The 15,131-nt window shown below is 44.7% G+C and overlaps 2 protein-coding genes across 10 annotated transcripts in view; both read right to left on the bottom strand.

Annotated features, from left to right (window-relative positions):
* Positions 1-21: 21 nt before the first annotated feature.
* On the bottom strand, positions 22-2,069 carry LOC130519219 (apoptosis facilitator Bcl-2-like protein 14). The gene is made up of 6 exons (XM_057022432.1): positions 1,706-2,069; positions 1,489-1,611; positions 1,157-1,218; positions 909-1,067; positions 661-774; positions 22-586 (listed from the first exon to the last, which is right to left on the bottom strand). The coding sequence occupies exons 1-6, from the start codon at positions 2,067-2,069 to the stop codon at positions 545-547; spliced, it is 864 nt and encodes a 287-aa protein (XP_056878412.1). The 3' UTR covers positions 22-544.
* Positions 2,070-3,491: 1,422 nt separating this feature from the next.
* dgki (diacylglycerol kinase, iota) overlaps positions 3,492-15,131 on the bottom strand; it is a 31,635-nt gene continuing 19,995 nt past the window's right edge. For 4 of the 9 annotated variants that reach the window (XM_057022415.1, XM_057022413.1, XM_057022416.1 and 1 more), the window contains exons 14-34: positions 14,106-14,231; positions 13,355-13,433; positions 13,098-13,153; positions 12,865-12,927; positions 11,987-12,060; positions 11,762-11,873; positions 11,604-11,690; positions 11,369-11,481; positions 10,500-10,562; positions 9,418-9,518; positions 9,217-9,296; positions 8,938-8,982; positions 8,456-8,525; positions 8,113-8,153; positions 7,922-8,046; positions 7,811-7,836; positions 7,175-7,212; positions 6,703-6,823; positions 6,463-6,499; positions 6,278-6,377; positions 3,492-5,876 (exon numbers count right to left, since the gene is read on the bottom strand). In XM_057022415.1, coding sequence (XP_056878395.1) covers positions 5,766-5,876; positions 6,278-6,377; positions 6,463-6,499; positions 6,703-6,823; positions 7,175-7,212; positions 7,811-7,836; positions 7,922-8,046; positions 8,113-8,153; positions 8,456-8,525; positions 8,938-8,982; positions 9,217-9,296; positions 9,418-9,518; positions 10,500-10,562; positions 11,369-11,481; positions 11,604-11,690; positions 11,762-11,873; positions 11,987-12,060; positions 12,865-12,927; positions 13,098-13,153; positions 13,355-13,433; positions 14,106-14,231 — 1,668 coding nt within the window. In that variant the 3' untranslated portion in view covers positions 3,492-5,765. Of the gene's footprint in view, positions 5,877-6,273; positions 6,378-6,462; positions 6,539-6,702; positions 6,824-7,174; positions 7,213-7,810; positions 7,837-7,921; positions 8,047-8,112; positions 8,154-8,455; positions 8,526-8,937; positions 8,983-9,216; positions 9,297-9,417; positions 9,519-10,499; positions 10,563-11,368; positions 11,482-11,603; positions 11,691-11,761; positions 11,874-11,986; positions 12,061-12,864; positions 12,928-13,097; positions 13,154-13,354; positions 13,434-14,105; positions 14,232-15,131 lie in introns of those variants that run through there. The other 5 variants (XM_057022418.1, XM_057022419.1, XM_057022417.1 and 2 more) reach the window with 4 other exon arrangements.

Genomic DNA, 15,131 nt, shown 5'->3' with positions numbered 1-15,131 from the left:
TGCTAAGTTTGAAGATAAACATTGGCTCAGCAAGATCATTTTTTATTACAGGATAAACTTAACATTTTCAAAGTTGGAAAAAAGGAAACATTTTAATTAATAAAGACACATCAATGAATAACTACGTTGAAAAAAAATTAAATAATAACCAATTGCACAAAAACAGCAGCAGGCGCTTCCCTTAGGGCGAGGGCGCCACTGCTCGAACAATATTCTTCACAACTGTAGGAGGGACTGGTTAAGGTTTATTTCATCCATTAGCAGGATTAGTTTAATAAACAATTTGTTTTCCTGAGAATCACCGTCAACAACTGTTACCATTAATAACTCATCTTTTGAATTGGGGCCTCGAGGGTCCAGTTTGCAAAAAGGTTTTATAATATTACAGTTACAAACAATGTTAATAGAGTGCGAGTGCATTGGTATGCTAACTTGTGGATACAGCGTGGTGGTAAACAATGACAGGAAATTAATGCTGTGCCCTTCAGTTTAATTTCATGAGGTATGACAGCATCAGGACATCTGGAAAAGGCCTCAGGGCAGGTCACTCCACATCCTCCTCCTCATCGCTGTGGAAAACCTCCACCTGTGACAGGAGAGCTTTTTAAACACCAACACGCAGGGACACCGTAAAGGTCATTCAAGGTCATTCTCACGTACATAGCCGCCGTTCTGCGTCACCCAGGGAGAGTAATAATCCTGCAGATATCGAGCACCGTAGCCCAGCATACTCCTCTGGGGGACTGAGGTCAAGGTCAGCAGACGATTGGTGGCCTGAGAGGAAAGAGAACAGGAAATAGGTCACACCGGTGTTGAGGCCCTTCTGACCCCCCTCCCCCAGTACCAGACTACAATAACTCCACTCCTGAACTTTTCAAATGTTTCTATATTCAGCAACTCCTTCTCACCTCACAGGTCACAGCGATCTGGGCTTTGGGGGACGCTTGTGGCCCCAGACGGTCGGGGTCAGTGCTCACGAGGCCCATCCGCCTCAGCAGCGTCTTTATGACCTTCTCATAGAAACCGTAGTTCCTAAAGAGCTCTGCAGCCAAGTTGAGATCTTTTGTCTGCAGGAACAATGGAAAGTAACAAAGAGAGGTGACGAATTCTGCGTTTGATATATTAATTTTATTGAAACGATTGGAAATGTTCCCACTTCCTCGTTCAGCTTGTCTCCGGCCTCTCGCAGCAGCAGTGCGACCACCTTCTCCACATCATCTGGAAGAACACCAACGACCAGCGTGAAGATGACAGAACATTTTCAGAGGAAGCACGAGCACAAACGTCTGGCACCTCCAGACACACATGCTGTGACCTCACGGGCGTGTTTGTGACCTCATTTAGGGAAGTTCGGGCTCGGTTTCAAACCAAAGTGAGCCTCATGAAACCTGCTGACATCAGCACATCCAATCTGATGCCAACAGGAATTTTCAGGCCTGCGACAGCTCAAATTAGACACCAATACTGGATTAGCCCTTTCAGCCTTACTGATCTCTCTGGGGGAGTCCATCTCGATGACCGGGGGGGTGAACGGGATCTCATCCGCGATCTCCGATATTTTGCCCGCCGCTTCGTCCAACTCGTCCGTTTTCTCCACGTCGTCAGAAATGTCTGAAACAAAACCAGCGGCAATAATTCCGAGGTTTTTACCAAGACCGAGGCTGTTAAAATGAGCTTTTAGGACCTTTTAAGGTTTAAAACTCACCAATTGTGAAAGCACCGCTTCTAAATTCACATTCTGATCCAGTTGGAGCAAGTTCTGAAGGCTCGTCATTTTTTATCGGAGGTTTGATGCAGTTAAACATTTTAAACACACGCTTCATTCCTTTCCTCTTCCTCTTCCTCTCGGTCTTCACCTCCCCGTCTTTCTGAGGAGACGGTGGGTCCATCGGACCGGAGAACCTGACACTGGGAGCCGCTCTTGGTCGCCGTCTTTGGCTGTACGCCATGAGGAGCCTGAACTCGACGGTGTCGTCCATGCTGGTGGTTGGTGAGGTAGGTTCGGTGTCTGAGGAGGCCACGTTGTTGTTGGAAAAGGGGTCGTGGATTTCTACATGATCATTCGCCATCCCGCTGAACGTTCTTTTAAAAAAGGAACAGGAAAAAAGACAAAAGTAAGTGTTCAACTCAAAATCTGAGGGAAAAAAAAAGTTTTCTGCAGATATCTTGTGTTTTGAACACGTAAAATGACTAAATGTGAGTGACCTACTAAACACAGGCAACTGAAGTCTATAAGGAAATGCGGCAGCGTCCTGGTTTACCTGTAAACAGCCGCTTTATTTGGGGAAAGACGCTTTAAGTCGACAGTTAAGAGCAAACGAAGGATTCCTAACATGGATTTGAGTTCGTTAAAACGCTGGGAAGTTGAATAAAATCAGCTTCCGTCGGAATAAAGAGCAAAAAGAGCTGAAACGGTAGTTTCTTTTACTCAGAGCTAAAATTAGCCGCTAGGATGATTTAGCATAACAGACAACTTCCTCTTTAGTAGAAATAGTAGAAATTAACAACACAAACTCCTCGTCTCTCTTATATTCCCGTGTCTCTACCAAACCTTCTGAAACCGTCCCGTTCATTTTTTTTAAGCACTTTCTGTAGTTTACATTCACGATTAACGCCAACTCGACATTTACGCAAACTTTTTAAAGAAAGAACTTCATGAAGTTAAGACACATGTACTTACTGTCCGGACGCTACAATAAGAACTTTTAAAGTTTTGAAGCTCCAGCTGAGACAATTCTTCCTGCTCACCGACTCCAACTGGAGCGAAATGAGGAGTTGCCTCGCGCACAGGTATTAATATATACGTCACAGGTACGCGATGACGCAATGGGCCGTCGAAAGTGAAACTGTAAGCGATGACGTGGCGCAGCTCCAGCCGTCCGCTGTGTATTCCGTCACGTCCAAGCAAAGTCTGCTTCACACGCCAAATGGAGACGAGCGACGGTTTCCGCAAACTACCGCGAAATTCCCGCAGGATCGAGGTGGGCGGAGCCTCGGAGCGGGTTCGGTTCTTTTGGTTTTTTACATGGATTTGACAAAAAAAAACACAGTTGGTTCTTTAATCGGTTCGTGTCTGCTTTAAACGCACCCTGGTGTCAGATCTGATGCCAGAGGCCAGAATTAAATTAAATTAAAGCCAGAGGAAACTTCCAGCTGTGACTCAGTTGTTTTGCAGCTAACTGAGGAATCTGTCAGGTCAAGTTAGGACCTGTGAGAACAGTTGGTTTTAGGGTGTTTTGTAGGCAAAAGATGTCAAAGTGAAACCGTCAGAGACTCCCCTTGGATGAAGCCCTACTGATAGCTAGCAACGGCCTAAAACTATATATATAGCATCCATGATCCTGATTCATCCATGATCCTGATTCAAGTCCATATTCCGGTTAAAGGAAACATCTTTGCTAGGAACAATACTGTCTCTTCCTGGAAAACGCTCTTTTCAAAAGGAGTTTTAATCTTTTAGACCACAACACCTAGCAACTGTCAGGCAGGACTTTAATCAAGCATATAGTTTTTATTTTTATTTATTTAGTTTTTACAGCAACTGTATCCTGGTGATTTTGACCTACTTTGATGTCCTTGGTGTTAGCGTCCATGTTTGGAGACATTTCTACATCTTTGTGATGGATATTTATCTGAGTGCATGTGCTTCATTAAGACATTAGCACAAGTAAATCCAACAGCTACTGTAGCGTCTTAATACTGTAGATTTTTTTTAGTATTTGGGGTATTTTGTTTTATAAACTTTGTTATGAATGATAGAAATCGATCTATAAAATTTACAAGGGCAGTATATTTGGTTATATAAATTCAAATTTAGTTTCAGTATTATACACATGGATTATTTTTTTTCTTACCAGCAGCCTAAAAAAAGAACTTCCTCAAACCAAGCTTAAAAAGAGGAAATGTTAAAGTACACACATAAGAATGCCCAGAAGAAGAAAAAAAATGCAGCATCACATCATCTTTAAACAAGTTAAACAACAAACTTCAAGTAATTCCAACATCAGCAGAAAAAAAATACAAAAAATAAAAAGTAAACTACGGTTGTTTAAACAATGATAAAACCTTCAACAGAGATTAAAAAAAAGAAATACCATGCATAGTCAATACTGAGACACTGTTTAATACAAATGTACTTCATAGGAACAATCCGTTAGAAAAGAGTGTGTGTGATGGGTGAGTGTGTGTTCTTCAACTGAAGGTTATTTTGTCCCAGTACTGTCTCCAGATCTGTCCAGGATGTTACCGAAAAGCCATTAAAATGTGAAATATTCACAGAAATGGATCAAAGCAGATCAGGATTTCAGACCAAACACATCAAAGGAATCATTTTTATGACAATGCCCCCAAAACAGCAGCCAAAATGATCTCTTAAGGAATTTAATTCTTACAGATTTTAAATCAGTGAACTTAATTGAGAATGTGTCACATGTTAAACTTTCCCCCACGTTGCTGAGTCCGATTTCCATTTTTACATTCATATTTGGCCTCTTTTTTATCCAACAGATTAAAATGGCATTTTTAATTGTATCCCCAGTTATTTAATTTATAATCTATGTGAACTGGACCAAATGTGTCTTTAAATGTATTTATCTTTGTGTCTTGGCTAAAAACAGGAACCTGAACTTGTTTAATAAACGTACAAATGTACTAATCAATAAATGTGAACATCTCTGAAATGAAGCAAGGAACTCTGTAAACGGCCAACACAGAAATGCCACAAAACGCTCTTTCATGTTGAGTTTGGCTCAGATTTTTATTTTAAACTGGAAACACACACACGCGCTGCTCTTTCAGTGATTAAACTGCTTCAGATAAATAATCTGATTGAAAACTAGTTCTGATATTTGAAGAAGTTGCTTATTAGAGCAGAAAATAAAGGATAATTTTGAAACTAGTTGGACATCTAGAAGGTTAATTCCTCGTAGAGACTCATTGGACATCATATCACAACCTTTTAAAGTGTTGTTATATTTATTCCAAGTATATATTTTGTAAAAATTATTCAGGAGACGCTTTGAAAACGTAAGTTTTTACATATATAAGATGCTTAAATATATTATTTTTTGATAATTTGATTCAATTTTCTTTTGTTATATGTCAGTATAGAAATATCTTTATATTTTCCACATATAGAAAGTTCTTTCGCGGTGACATTCAGTTTGAAATGTGACTATATTTAAAATGTTTGTGTTTAAGTTAAGTAAACTATTGTTCCTGAAATACGGTGAGAAAAAAACAACGAAAATAGGGTTCTTTAATACAAACCTCTAAATGTTATTTTGACATGTTTGTTGGGACACAAAGGCATTTTATCATCTAACTTGTATTTAAGCGAAGCTAACGGGCCAACAGATGCTAAATGAATGAAACAAGGCGGGTGAAACAGATATGACTCCATCAGAACCATCGTCTTTGGCACACAAGTTTATGGATTCCATCAAGAAAACGATAATTTCCAACAGTTGTTAGCGAGTAAACAGAAGAGAAACAGACACGATATCGTCTCCTCAAAGTGCACTTGCAACCGGCCACAGTCCTCAATCGATCGATCCATTGATCAGCGAAACCAATAAATAGATTATGAATAAATAAATACAAATAAATAGAAGAGTGTTAAAAAGCCGTTGGGTTGATGCTCCATCTGAGTTCAGGATTTTAACACTTTATTCCCGCACATTCATTTCCTCCACGAGTCCACTGTGTGTGTGTGTGCGTGTGTGTGTGTGTGTGTGTGCGTGTGTGTGTGTGTGTGTGTGTGGGTCTCAGACAGCTGTCTCCAGATCGTCACGGTTGTTTGAGGATGGATGTCGTTGGCCGCTCAGGTACGTGGCGAGCTCTGCGTCTCCATCTGCCTGATCCGCCGCCGTTTTTCCCTGTTGGAGTCACACACGGAGCTGAGAACTGAGACATTTCCCAGGATTTGTTCTGTTTTTATCAGGTCTCTTTGCTTTAAACTGGAAATTCTCTGCATTTTTACAGTCTGGTCTTTGTTTTCTGGGAATTCAGATCTGGAGCTCAAAATTCCAACACTTTTGGTTGAGAATTCCCAAAAAAATCTAATTTATTCAAAGTCTGGTTTCTTGTGTGGTTCCGGCAAAGACTTCCTGGACCCACATGAAGGTGGGAATTCTTTAAAAACACAGACACGCCCAAGGTAGTCACCTACTGTATTACCGGTACTCAGACACAGTCAGCAGGCCTTTTCACATGTGTGTGTGTGTGCGTGCGTGTGTGTGTGTGCGTGTGTGTGTGTTACACCGTTTACGATAAATACCTGGAAGTTGGTTTTCTTCAGTGACGCTCCGGCCTCCACCAACAATCGACACACAGCGTGAAGCTTCTCTGCGGCGGCTTTGTGTAAAGCAGTGTCGCCTCTGCACACAAACAAACAAATAAAGCAAAACGTACGTTCACAGAAGCGCAAGTGACCTCTTTAAAACTGAATATAAAGCAACGTACTTTTCTCTGTCTGTCAAATCCAGAAGAACTTTAGAGCCTGAAGAAACGAAAGAGGAAACAAGAGAAACATCTGTTGCAGTAAACAGGATGTAATGTAAAACACTGTTGAAAACACTGTCGCCGAAGGACAACTGGAACATTCCCAACCGTCAGAACATTAAAACCTCCGACAGCCACGCAAACATCAGGATCTGGCACCAGCGTGACCACCATCACTGCTCCTGATGTTGCCCGTCTTACCTTGCTGCAGGATGAAGCCCACGAGCTCCGCGTGTCCTTTCTGGGCGGCTATATGCAACGCCGAACAACCTCCGGAGTCCCGAACCAGCAGGCTGACACCTCGACGGATGCATTCCGACAGCTGCAGGCGGGACACACGTGACGGAGAGACTCAGCAGCTTAAAATATCACCCAAATTACAGGATAAGTGATATAAAACAAGTCAAAAAAAATGTTCTGCTTGAATATTAAACATGGTTGTTATTAAAATGTGGCTGAGAAGAGTGGAAAGTCTTCTGGAGTTCCACAGGGACCTGTGTTTGGCCCACTGATGAGCACAGTGTGTAAAGGCTGCACCTTTGTATTTCTAAAGTAAAAAGTGTGCAGCGGTTGCTGAAAACAACCCACTTTTTTATGGCAAAAGTCTAATTCTAATACTCTTATTACTTCTCAGAAAAACTCTGTTTTTAGTCTGTATGCAAATGTCCGTTACCATGGTGACATCCCCGGCACCGGCGGCCATCAACAGTGCTGTGGAGACACAAACGGGCAGAGGTCATATGATCGCAGGGTGAATATTCCCTGTTTGTAAATCTTTAACTTCCTCTTTCTGTCTCTGCAATTTTGTGTATTCATGATGAGCAGCCAAACCAGCCGAAGTCCCTGTTCAGGACCTTAAACTCAGCTATAGATACGGTCTTAAAGGTGGTTAAAAACGCTAATACTGTCACTGATGTCGTGACGTTAATACTTTTAAAGTTACTGAAACTGACGGCGGATTAAAAGGACAAACATGTGTGGACATGTCCTGAGTTAGGAGGAGAGTCCCTGAATTCACTGGAAACTCCACTGCAGCAAAAAAACTTTCCCCAGAACAATCTGGAGCCGCTTCTCTGGTCGATCAAAACAATGACTCAGACACACACAAGTGTGTGTGTGTGTGTGTGTGTGTGTTACTGTACGGGAGACAGATATCCACTTCCTGCATAGTGAGGACATTTTGACAACTTTAAAGGCGTGATTGAGGGTTCAGAGTTCAGGTTCAGCTATAAACCTGTATAATGTCTATGAAGATAGCATAGAGGTGTGTGTGTGTGTGAGAGTGTGCGTGTGTGTGTGTTTGTTCTACCTTGTTCATCAGTTGTCAAAGGAGTCCTGAAAAAATCAGACATTAAAGACCAAAGTATTAAAACATCATTTATAATAATAATAGTGATAGTTTGACTCTCTGCTGACGCACCCCGTGGTGGGTTCCACCACCAGGTCAGGCATTCCTGGGGACACTCCCTGGCTCACCACTGGTCCCTCGTGGTCCAGGATGAACACCTCGTCCTGGCAGATTTCCGTCACAAAGTGGAGATGCTCCTGTAGACACAACAGATGAGATCGGAGAAGCCTTCGAACATCTCGGAGCGGCGATGTGGCGTTTACCTGAGCCTTGTCGATGCGATAGAAGCGGTCAGCTGATGTCGCTGCAGACAAGAAAATCTGGAATTAACTCCAAAAATGTCTCTGGATCTTTGAAGCAACAAAGCAGAATCCTGTACTTTCTGTTCAGTTAAATTAGAGCCGATGTTTTATGTTGTTTTCCAGAACAGGAGCATTTCTGCTGCAGCAGTTCTGTTCAAAAGGAACTTTTAACATGACGTCGCCCCCTGGTGGTGACGCGCAGTCTGGTTATTGCATTTAATTCTGCTTACTCAAAGAGTTTATCCTTTCCTTTTTTTGTGTAAATCACTTTTTTTGTGTAAATCAACATTTTTCCATCACTCACAATCCAAAAAGCTCCAGTTGGAAGAGAGCCGGCTGGACGAGCTGGTCCTGGGGACGCCTCGGCACTCGTCCTGGGGACAAAGACGAACAATGTGACCTTTCTTCACCGCTAACCCTACGACAAGCCGAAGGGATTATTTAAAAAGCAGCAGCGCAAAAAAGCGATTTTAGACAGAGACGATCGAGACAAAGAAGCTGCAGAAAAGTTTGACACAGAAAATAAATAAATAGGAGAGAATTGATCAGAGGCTGTATCTTAGTCGTCTAAATGATTCCTCTTGTGTTAAAAGAGGATTTTACATCAAAAGGGTGTCAGTCTGGCATGTAATTCTGCATTAAAGCAAATTATTCTTTCATTATGATAAATTTCTTAACTATCCCACAATCTAAAAAATAATCTTATTTGGTTTCAGGGCTTTGCATCCTTAATTACATTAAGGTTATTAAGGATTAATAACAGAAAGACACCCAGAGGTCAGATACCTGATAGTGCACTCTGTGGCCAGTAGATGGCGCCTGGTGTAAGTCCTAGCAAGCACAGACAGGTTTGGAGGTTAACAGACAGCCGAAGCATTTGCATCAAAAACTTCCACAGATGTGTTACGGAACATTTCCCACATGAGACGCGCAGCGTTCCCGGGCGGCGGCGGCGGCGCGTCTAAAAATACCCGTGGACGGGTGACGCTGCGGGTGCCATGAAATAATGATGGCGAGATAGAAGCGGAAGAGGAGAGAAAGGAGGAGGAGGAGGCGGAGACTTGCCTCCTGTAACCGGTCGATGTAGAGTCTGCACGTCTCCAGGTCACAGTCGCCCCTCACCACCACGATGCCAACGGGGATCGCTGCAAACCACACGCTTAGCGTTAGCCAGGTCAAATAAAACGGGGGGTTGTGCGCACTGTTAGCACTGCAAATGACCTAAAACCACGAGGTCAGAGGTCAGCCGGGCGACGGCGTTCTTACATATGTCTCGTAGTCGCTCTTTGTCGTATTGCAGGCGGTCGTACTCTTGGAGGCTGATCCGGTTCACTCGGAGACGCAGGCGATCTGGAATGGCGTGAGGGCTGTGGGGAAGAAAGTGCATGCACGTGCACGCGCACGGTTCAGGCAAAGTCATACGCAAGAAGGCATGGGGGTGGGGGTGGGGGGGGGCGCAAAAACCAAATCGTAACTCTAGCTAGCTAGGTCACATTTGAGGCCTTATCTGTGTGTTAGCTTAACTTTTGAAGGGAAACGTGAGAACGAGCGGCAGTTTTTGTTAGCGATCTTCCTGCAGCCCCAATCTGGCCGATGCAGTTTGAAGACGGCCGTCCGTTTGCTTGTCAGTGTTTGTGGGTAATGTTGCCTTTAGCTGGGATGGCGGTTGATGGACGCAGAGCACTGGTGACAGCAGAGTGGTGGGAGACGAGAAGAACGACAGCGTGGTCACACGGCCGCTGCAGGCAACATTACCCATCAACCCGAGCTCGGCTCGAAAAGCCGCCGAGACAACGGCTTTGCTTTCCGGGGAGACGGCATTCATGCGAGAGTGGAGGATTGTTCGGTTAGAATAAAGCTGAGATTTAAAAAAACATCCAGACAAGAAGCAGAACAAGTGAGGAACGTTCAACGTGCAGCCACACAAGTTCACAGGTAGCGACCAAGTTACATGAATTCATTCCACACGACAGCCTGAGTTCAACAAGTACGAGCGCACGTTCAAAACTCTGCGTCTGAGGAAGTTAAATTCAATTTAAATGGTGTCATTGAGTCAAGGTCCCGCCCATAAGCCAAAACCGCCCAATCAGAGCACAGCCCTGCTGTCAATCATGAGTTGACCCTCTCAATATCTTAAAATAAACATCCCTAAATATTCACCTTAATTTACCCTGATGTTGTCCGCAGTAATGGTGGAGGAGGGGCTTATTTCTGTGCTGATCCCGCCCACCCAAGCCTGGACGCACCTTCGGCATATTTACTGAAATACTGGTTGAACTCGTGGCAACAACAGAAACGCCACAAACATTCGTACAGACAGCGACACGGGGGGGGGCTGAGGTACTTACACAGAGAAGGAGTCTGGGGGGGCAGAGAGGCGGCGCAGATCAGCTGCACACACCTTCTGAATACTACCGTCGCACACACACACACCCACAGAAGAGAGGATGAACGTGTGAAGAAGAATGAGGAGAGAGAGAAAAGTCAAATAAACATGTTATGGATGAACAGAAAGGTGAGACAGGAAGGGAGACAGATGGAGAAAAGCCCAAAGGTAAGTGGACACACAGCAGCATAGAAGTACATCAAGCAGACGCTACAACATTACCCCCCCCCTGAAATATCTGCCTTTCCCTCCCAATCAGCAGACGCTGACACGTACACACTCACGTATATTAACAGAAATATACATGGAATATTAGTTCTGGAGGGACGGAGCAGCATTAGTGTTTCAGACGCAGACCGCAGCTTTATCTCTGAAAGACATCTGAGAGGAAACGTGTACAAACATAATATCACATGTCAAAGTGTGCATGTGTGTGTGTCCTCGTGTGTGTATATTGAGTACTAAACTACTCATTCTACTAGCAAAGTGGGGCCCCATAACTTCCACAAGAAAGGACCGTTGATGGATAAGACATGGGTTTAAGGTCGAGGTTAGCGTTGGGGTTAGGTTAGGGTTAGTTGGGAGGTTAGTGTAAGGAACTGGGTAATATATTGTGTCCAAGAAGTCCCCACAAAGATAGAAATACGAGGATACAAGTGTGTGTGTCCCTCTGATGACCAGGACAAAGATGTCCGCTATGTGTGTTAAACAATGAGCTGTGTGTCACCTTTACCTAAACAGACTGTATGACTCACTGTGTGTGTGTGTGTGTGTGTGTGTGTGTGTGTGTGTGTGTGTGTGTGTGAGTGTGTGTGTGTGTGTGTGCCTCACTCGTTCAGCAGGGGGACGGAGGTGCGTCTCTTGCTCTTCTGGACCATGTTGGCCTGGTTCCGTAGCGAGATGCGGAGCGTGGACGGAGCCAGTCGACAAGGCTCTCCGTCCACCTACGCACACACAGGGAATTATGGGTGGGGGGGGCATTTATGAGGGCGTGACGTGAGCTGATTTAGTCAGAATAAATAAGTAAGGCCCTGCTCCACATTTCAGGTTGAGCAGCAGTTCTCACCTGCACAGGTACGGTCTTAAAGGTGGTGAGTACAACTTCTCTGCACTGGTGCAGCCTCTCTCCGTGTCCACCGACCTGCAGCGCCGCCTAGTGGACGAGGAGGGGTTTACAGGTGTTCGGCTCCTTGATCCTCTGATTTATCTGCCTGTTTCTCTCACCAGGGAGGCCATGGTGAAGCCTATGACCTCGATGCAGCCGTCGTCATGGCGCTGCGGCTCGAAATCTCGGTGATCGCCGGTGTTTCCCCAGGGCATGGTGCCAGCACAGTACCTGCACCCAACAGGTAGGATCACCTGCGCTCATCATCTTTAAAACTGTGATTCAATGCTAATAATCAGGGTTAAGGCTGTTGGTGTGTTATTTTCCGATTTGCGTTCTCTCACCTGGGAATGTTCAGAAACACGATGCACTGAAATTTCAGCTCCTGGATCTTTGGGGTTAAATCGGTCCCGTCACACTGAGAGAGACAAAGGAAGTGATCTTTCAAACGTCCGTTTGTTCTGTCAAGGCTCATTAAGCTTAAACCGAAGTGAGAGAACGAAAACAGCGATTGTTGCAAACAGGTCAGATGAGTTTCCAGGTAAGAAACAGGAATCGGAAGTTTAAATGTGGGTCTGGAATAAAAAATCTAGCAGCAGTGGCAGTTCTTTAAAAGCTTCCAACGGAGAGGATTTTTGAATAAATGGAAGAAAATTGTGTAATGCTGATTTTTTTTTCTCCATTCTAGTAGAAGACTTGTGCCTTTGGGAAATATTCATGTGGATATTAACCAAATATTCTGAATTAATCAAAAACAGTGTGATGCACATCAAAGTCACGGTTTTTTAATGAGCACTGAGTCACGCACCGCTGAGACGGCTAGAAAATGCTGGTTCTGATAAACATGACTCGCCATTTTTTCCCTGCAGCTGCGTTTCCACTGCAGGAACCTTCCCTGAAGGGTCACTTACAGGAACTTTTACGGGGTCCGAGTTCCCCCGCGGTGGAGACACGACCATCGAGAGGGACAACTGAGGAGAACGGTTGCTATGAAGTTCCTCCCTGAAGGATTTACCAGGAACTCCCGCAGTGGAAACGCGCCTCAAGAACAAAAATACAGTCTGGATGTTTTTAATCTCTCACTGAAGGACAACCTGCTCATGCCAGATGGTCCCAGAACAGTCGGGGGACGGCTGTTTTAATCACCAGGCCGCTCAGCCGCACGGGCGTGTCAACATGGAAAAACGATACAGAGAAGACGAGAGAACGTGTTGGCACTCACCACCACCCTGACGTGCTTGGACAGGTCCCTGGAGCTCCGCTGGAGGAAATCTGAGAAGGCCGCCTGAGGAGAGAGGAAGAGAAGCCGTTGCCATCGGTCCTGTCATTTTAAAAGCATCAGATGCTACAGACTAAACGGGAGGACGTGGCCGCAATTCCCACTTTTCCCCGCTAGAACGTTCCGTGCTTGAAGAGCTGCTGTTCTAAAAGTTTGTGAGTGAATCAAGCACTCACCCCTGCATAGAACATCTTGTTGCGGAAGCGGCTGTTGAACTTCTCGGGGTTGGCTTCTGGAAAAGGAACGAATACATTAAAAACAAAACGCGCCGAGGCGGAAGGAGAGAAGACGGCGAGAAAATCTGACTCATCCCGGCGGCATTTTAGTTTATTCCGCTCATCTGCCAGCAGAGGAGGCAGCGCGCTAATGGCAACAACGGGAGCTAACAGGAGGGGTGAGGTGTGAAATTAAAGAGTGAGAAGGTTCGGCCGACCTCTGGACTCGTGGAACTCCAGGGTGACGTGAGCGTCGAAGCCCAGGCTGAAGTAGTTGTTGAAGACATTCAAAGGCAGCTGCGGAGGCAGGAAAGGGTCACAGTTAGCCACCGTTAGCACGCATCACTTCCTCTTCGGATCAATTCGCATGGGTCCGATCGCAACGGGCTCCTTATTTTCCCCGAACGTGGATTCCATCCCCGATGGGAGATGATCCGCCGCTTTAATCCAATCAGGATGCTTTCAGAGAGTGCTAATTCAGACAGATCGCTTCCTGCTGCGTTCGCCACCAGTTACATAGTCGGCGCGGCTGATTCGCAGAGAGGAACGCATTAATGCGATCCGCTGTTGCTTCTTAGTCGAGGTTGGTGATTGCCTTTTATCTCTGGAGCCTTTTCTACTTCTGTAATCAATCGGCAGAGTCAAACTTAAACTTTACAGCTGTGTCCAGAGTTTCAATCTAATTTAAGACACTCAGACACAAGTTAACATTTTTAACAGCATTAGCGCATTAATTAGCATGTTTTTGTCCACTTATCAGTCAGATATCCATGTAGACATTGACACGTTTCCCCTCCACAAGGGCTAAATTTGTTTGAGAAAATGGTTGGTAATTCCTGCAATCTGTATTCTTACCACTAGGTGTCAGCCCATTTCACCCACTGGATCTTCAACTCTTTAGGTGCCTCAGATGGTTCAACTTTAGCTATTTTCAATGCTCTGTAGGAACATTAAATACTTGGAGCTGACCTTCTGCGTTCCCTCCTCCGGTGGAGTCGTGCTCTTCTCCACCAGGAGGTTCCACCGGTCCAGCTGCACCACCGTCCCGTCCTCCACATGGCACAAAACCTTGGACACCGGCTCGTCCGTGTAACCCTACACGACAGCACCGTCGATTTTAGAAATAAATCAAGTTAAAATGTAATATTAAATTCTGGAGGTACAAGTTGATATGACGATATGAAGTGGTTCATCAGAGCCGAACAGCTTATTAACAGGTTATTAACACTCAAAAACTATAATAGATTAGGAGAGGTGGCATGAAAACAACCAGAAACACGTGAGGATTTAAGGAAGAATCATGAAAAAATAGGGATGAAACAGACAAAAGGAAGAACGGTGAGGAGAGAAAAAGAGGACGAAGGGATGATGACTTGAGCTAATTCGTGGCCTTGATCCATCTGTCAAACTCTCAAGGTCTCTGACACACACACACACACAAACATAAACACACACAGGAAGTGACAGTGAAACAGACAGTGAAAGAGTACACACAACGGTACGTACAAACACACGCGCACACACACACACACACACACACAACTCATTTCTCCATCTCTCACTGTCAATCAATTCCTTATTTCTCCCTCCATCCCCAAAGTACTGTGTCTTTTCTCTTATTCTCTCCATACCAAGGAAACACACACACACACACACACACACACAGAGTAACCGGATCCATCACAGTCACACAGAGGTGAGAGTGAGACGGGACGGAGGAAAACCTCTGACTGTAAAAACAAGAGAGAGGAAAGAGTCTGAGATGACGGAAGCTTCTGGATTTAACTTGTGCTGCTGGGTCACAGCATTTAAACCCCGAGAACAAAGTGAAAACAGCAAAACTCTACAAAGAGAAGGACGGGAAGAATGGAGACGGAGGAGGCTGGAAACCGCCACAATAGCGATGACATGGCTGATGAAAAAAGTCATAAATAGAGGACGAGACGGGGGACAAAGGAGACTAATTACAGTGATTACACATCTTCTTCCAGGACG

This window comes from Takifugu flavidus, chromosome 22 (assembly GCF_003711565.1).
Source record: "Takifugu flavidus isolate HTHZ2018 chromosome 22, ASM371156v2, whole genome shotgun sequence".
NCBI lineage: Eukaryota > Metazoa > Chordata > Actinopteri > Tetraodontiformes > Tetraodontidae > Takifugu > Takifugu flavidus.
This window is presented reverse-complemented; position numbering and strand designations above follow the sequence as displayed.

What these genes read in the sequence shown, in the direction of transcription:
- LOC130519219 (XM_057022432.1), bottom strand. Translation starts at nt 2,069, where the DNA reads ATGGCGAATGATCATGTAGAAATCCACGACCCCTTTTCCAACAACAAC. An exon ending in GGACTCCCCCAGAGAGATCA is followed by an intron (nt 1,219 to 1,488) that starts GTAAGGCTGAAA and finishes GTGTTCTTCCAG; the next exon opens with ATGATGTGGAGAAGGTGGTC. An exon ending in AGATCGCTGTGACCTGTGAG is followed by an intron (nt 775 to 908) that starts GTGAGAAGGAGT and finishes CTTTCCTCTCAG; the next exon opens with GCCACCAATCGTCTGCTGAC.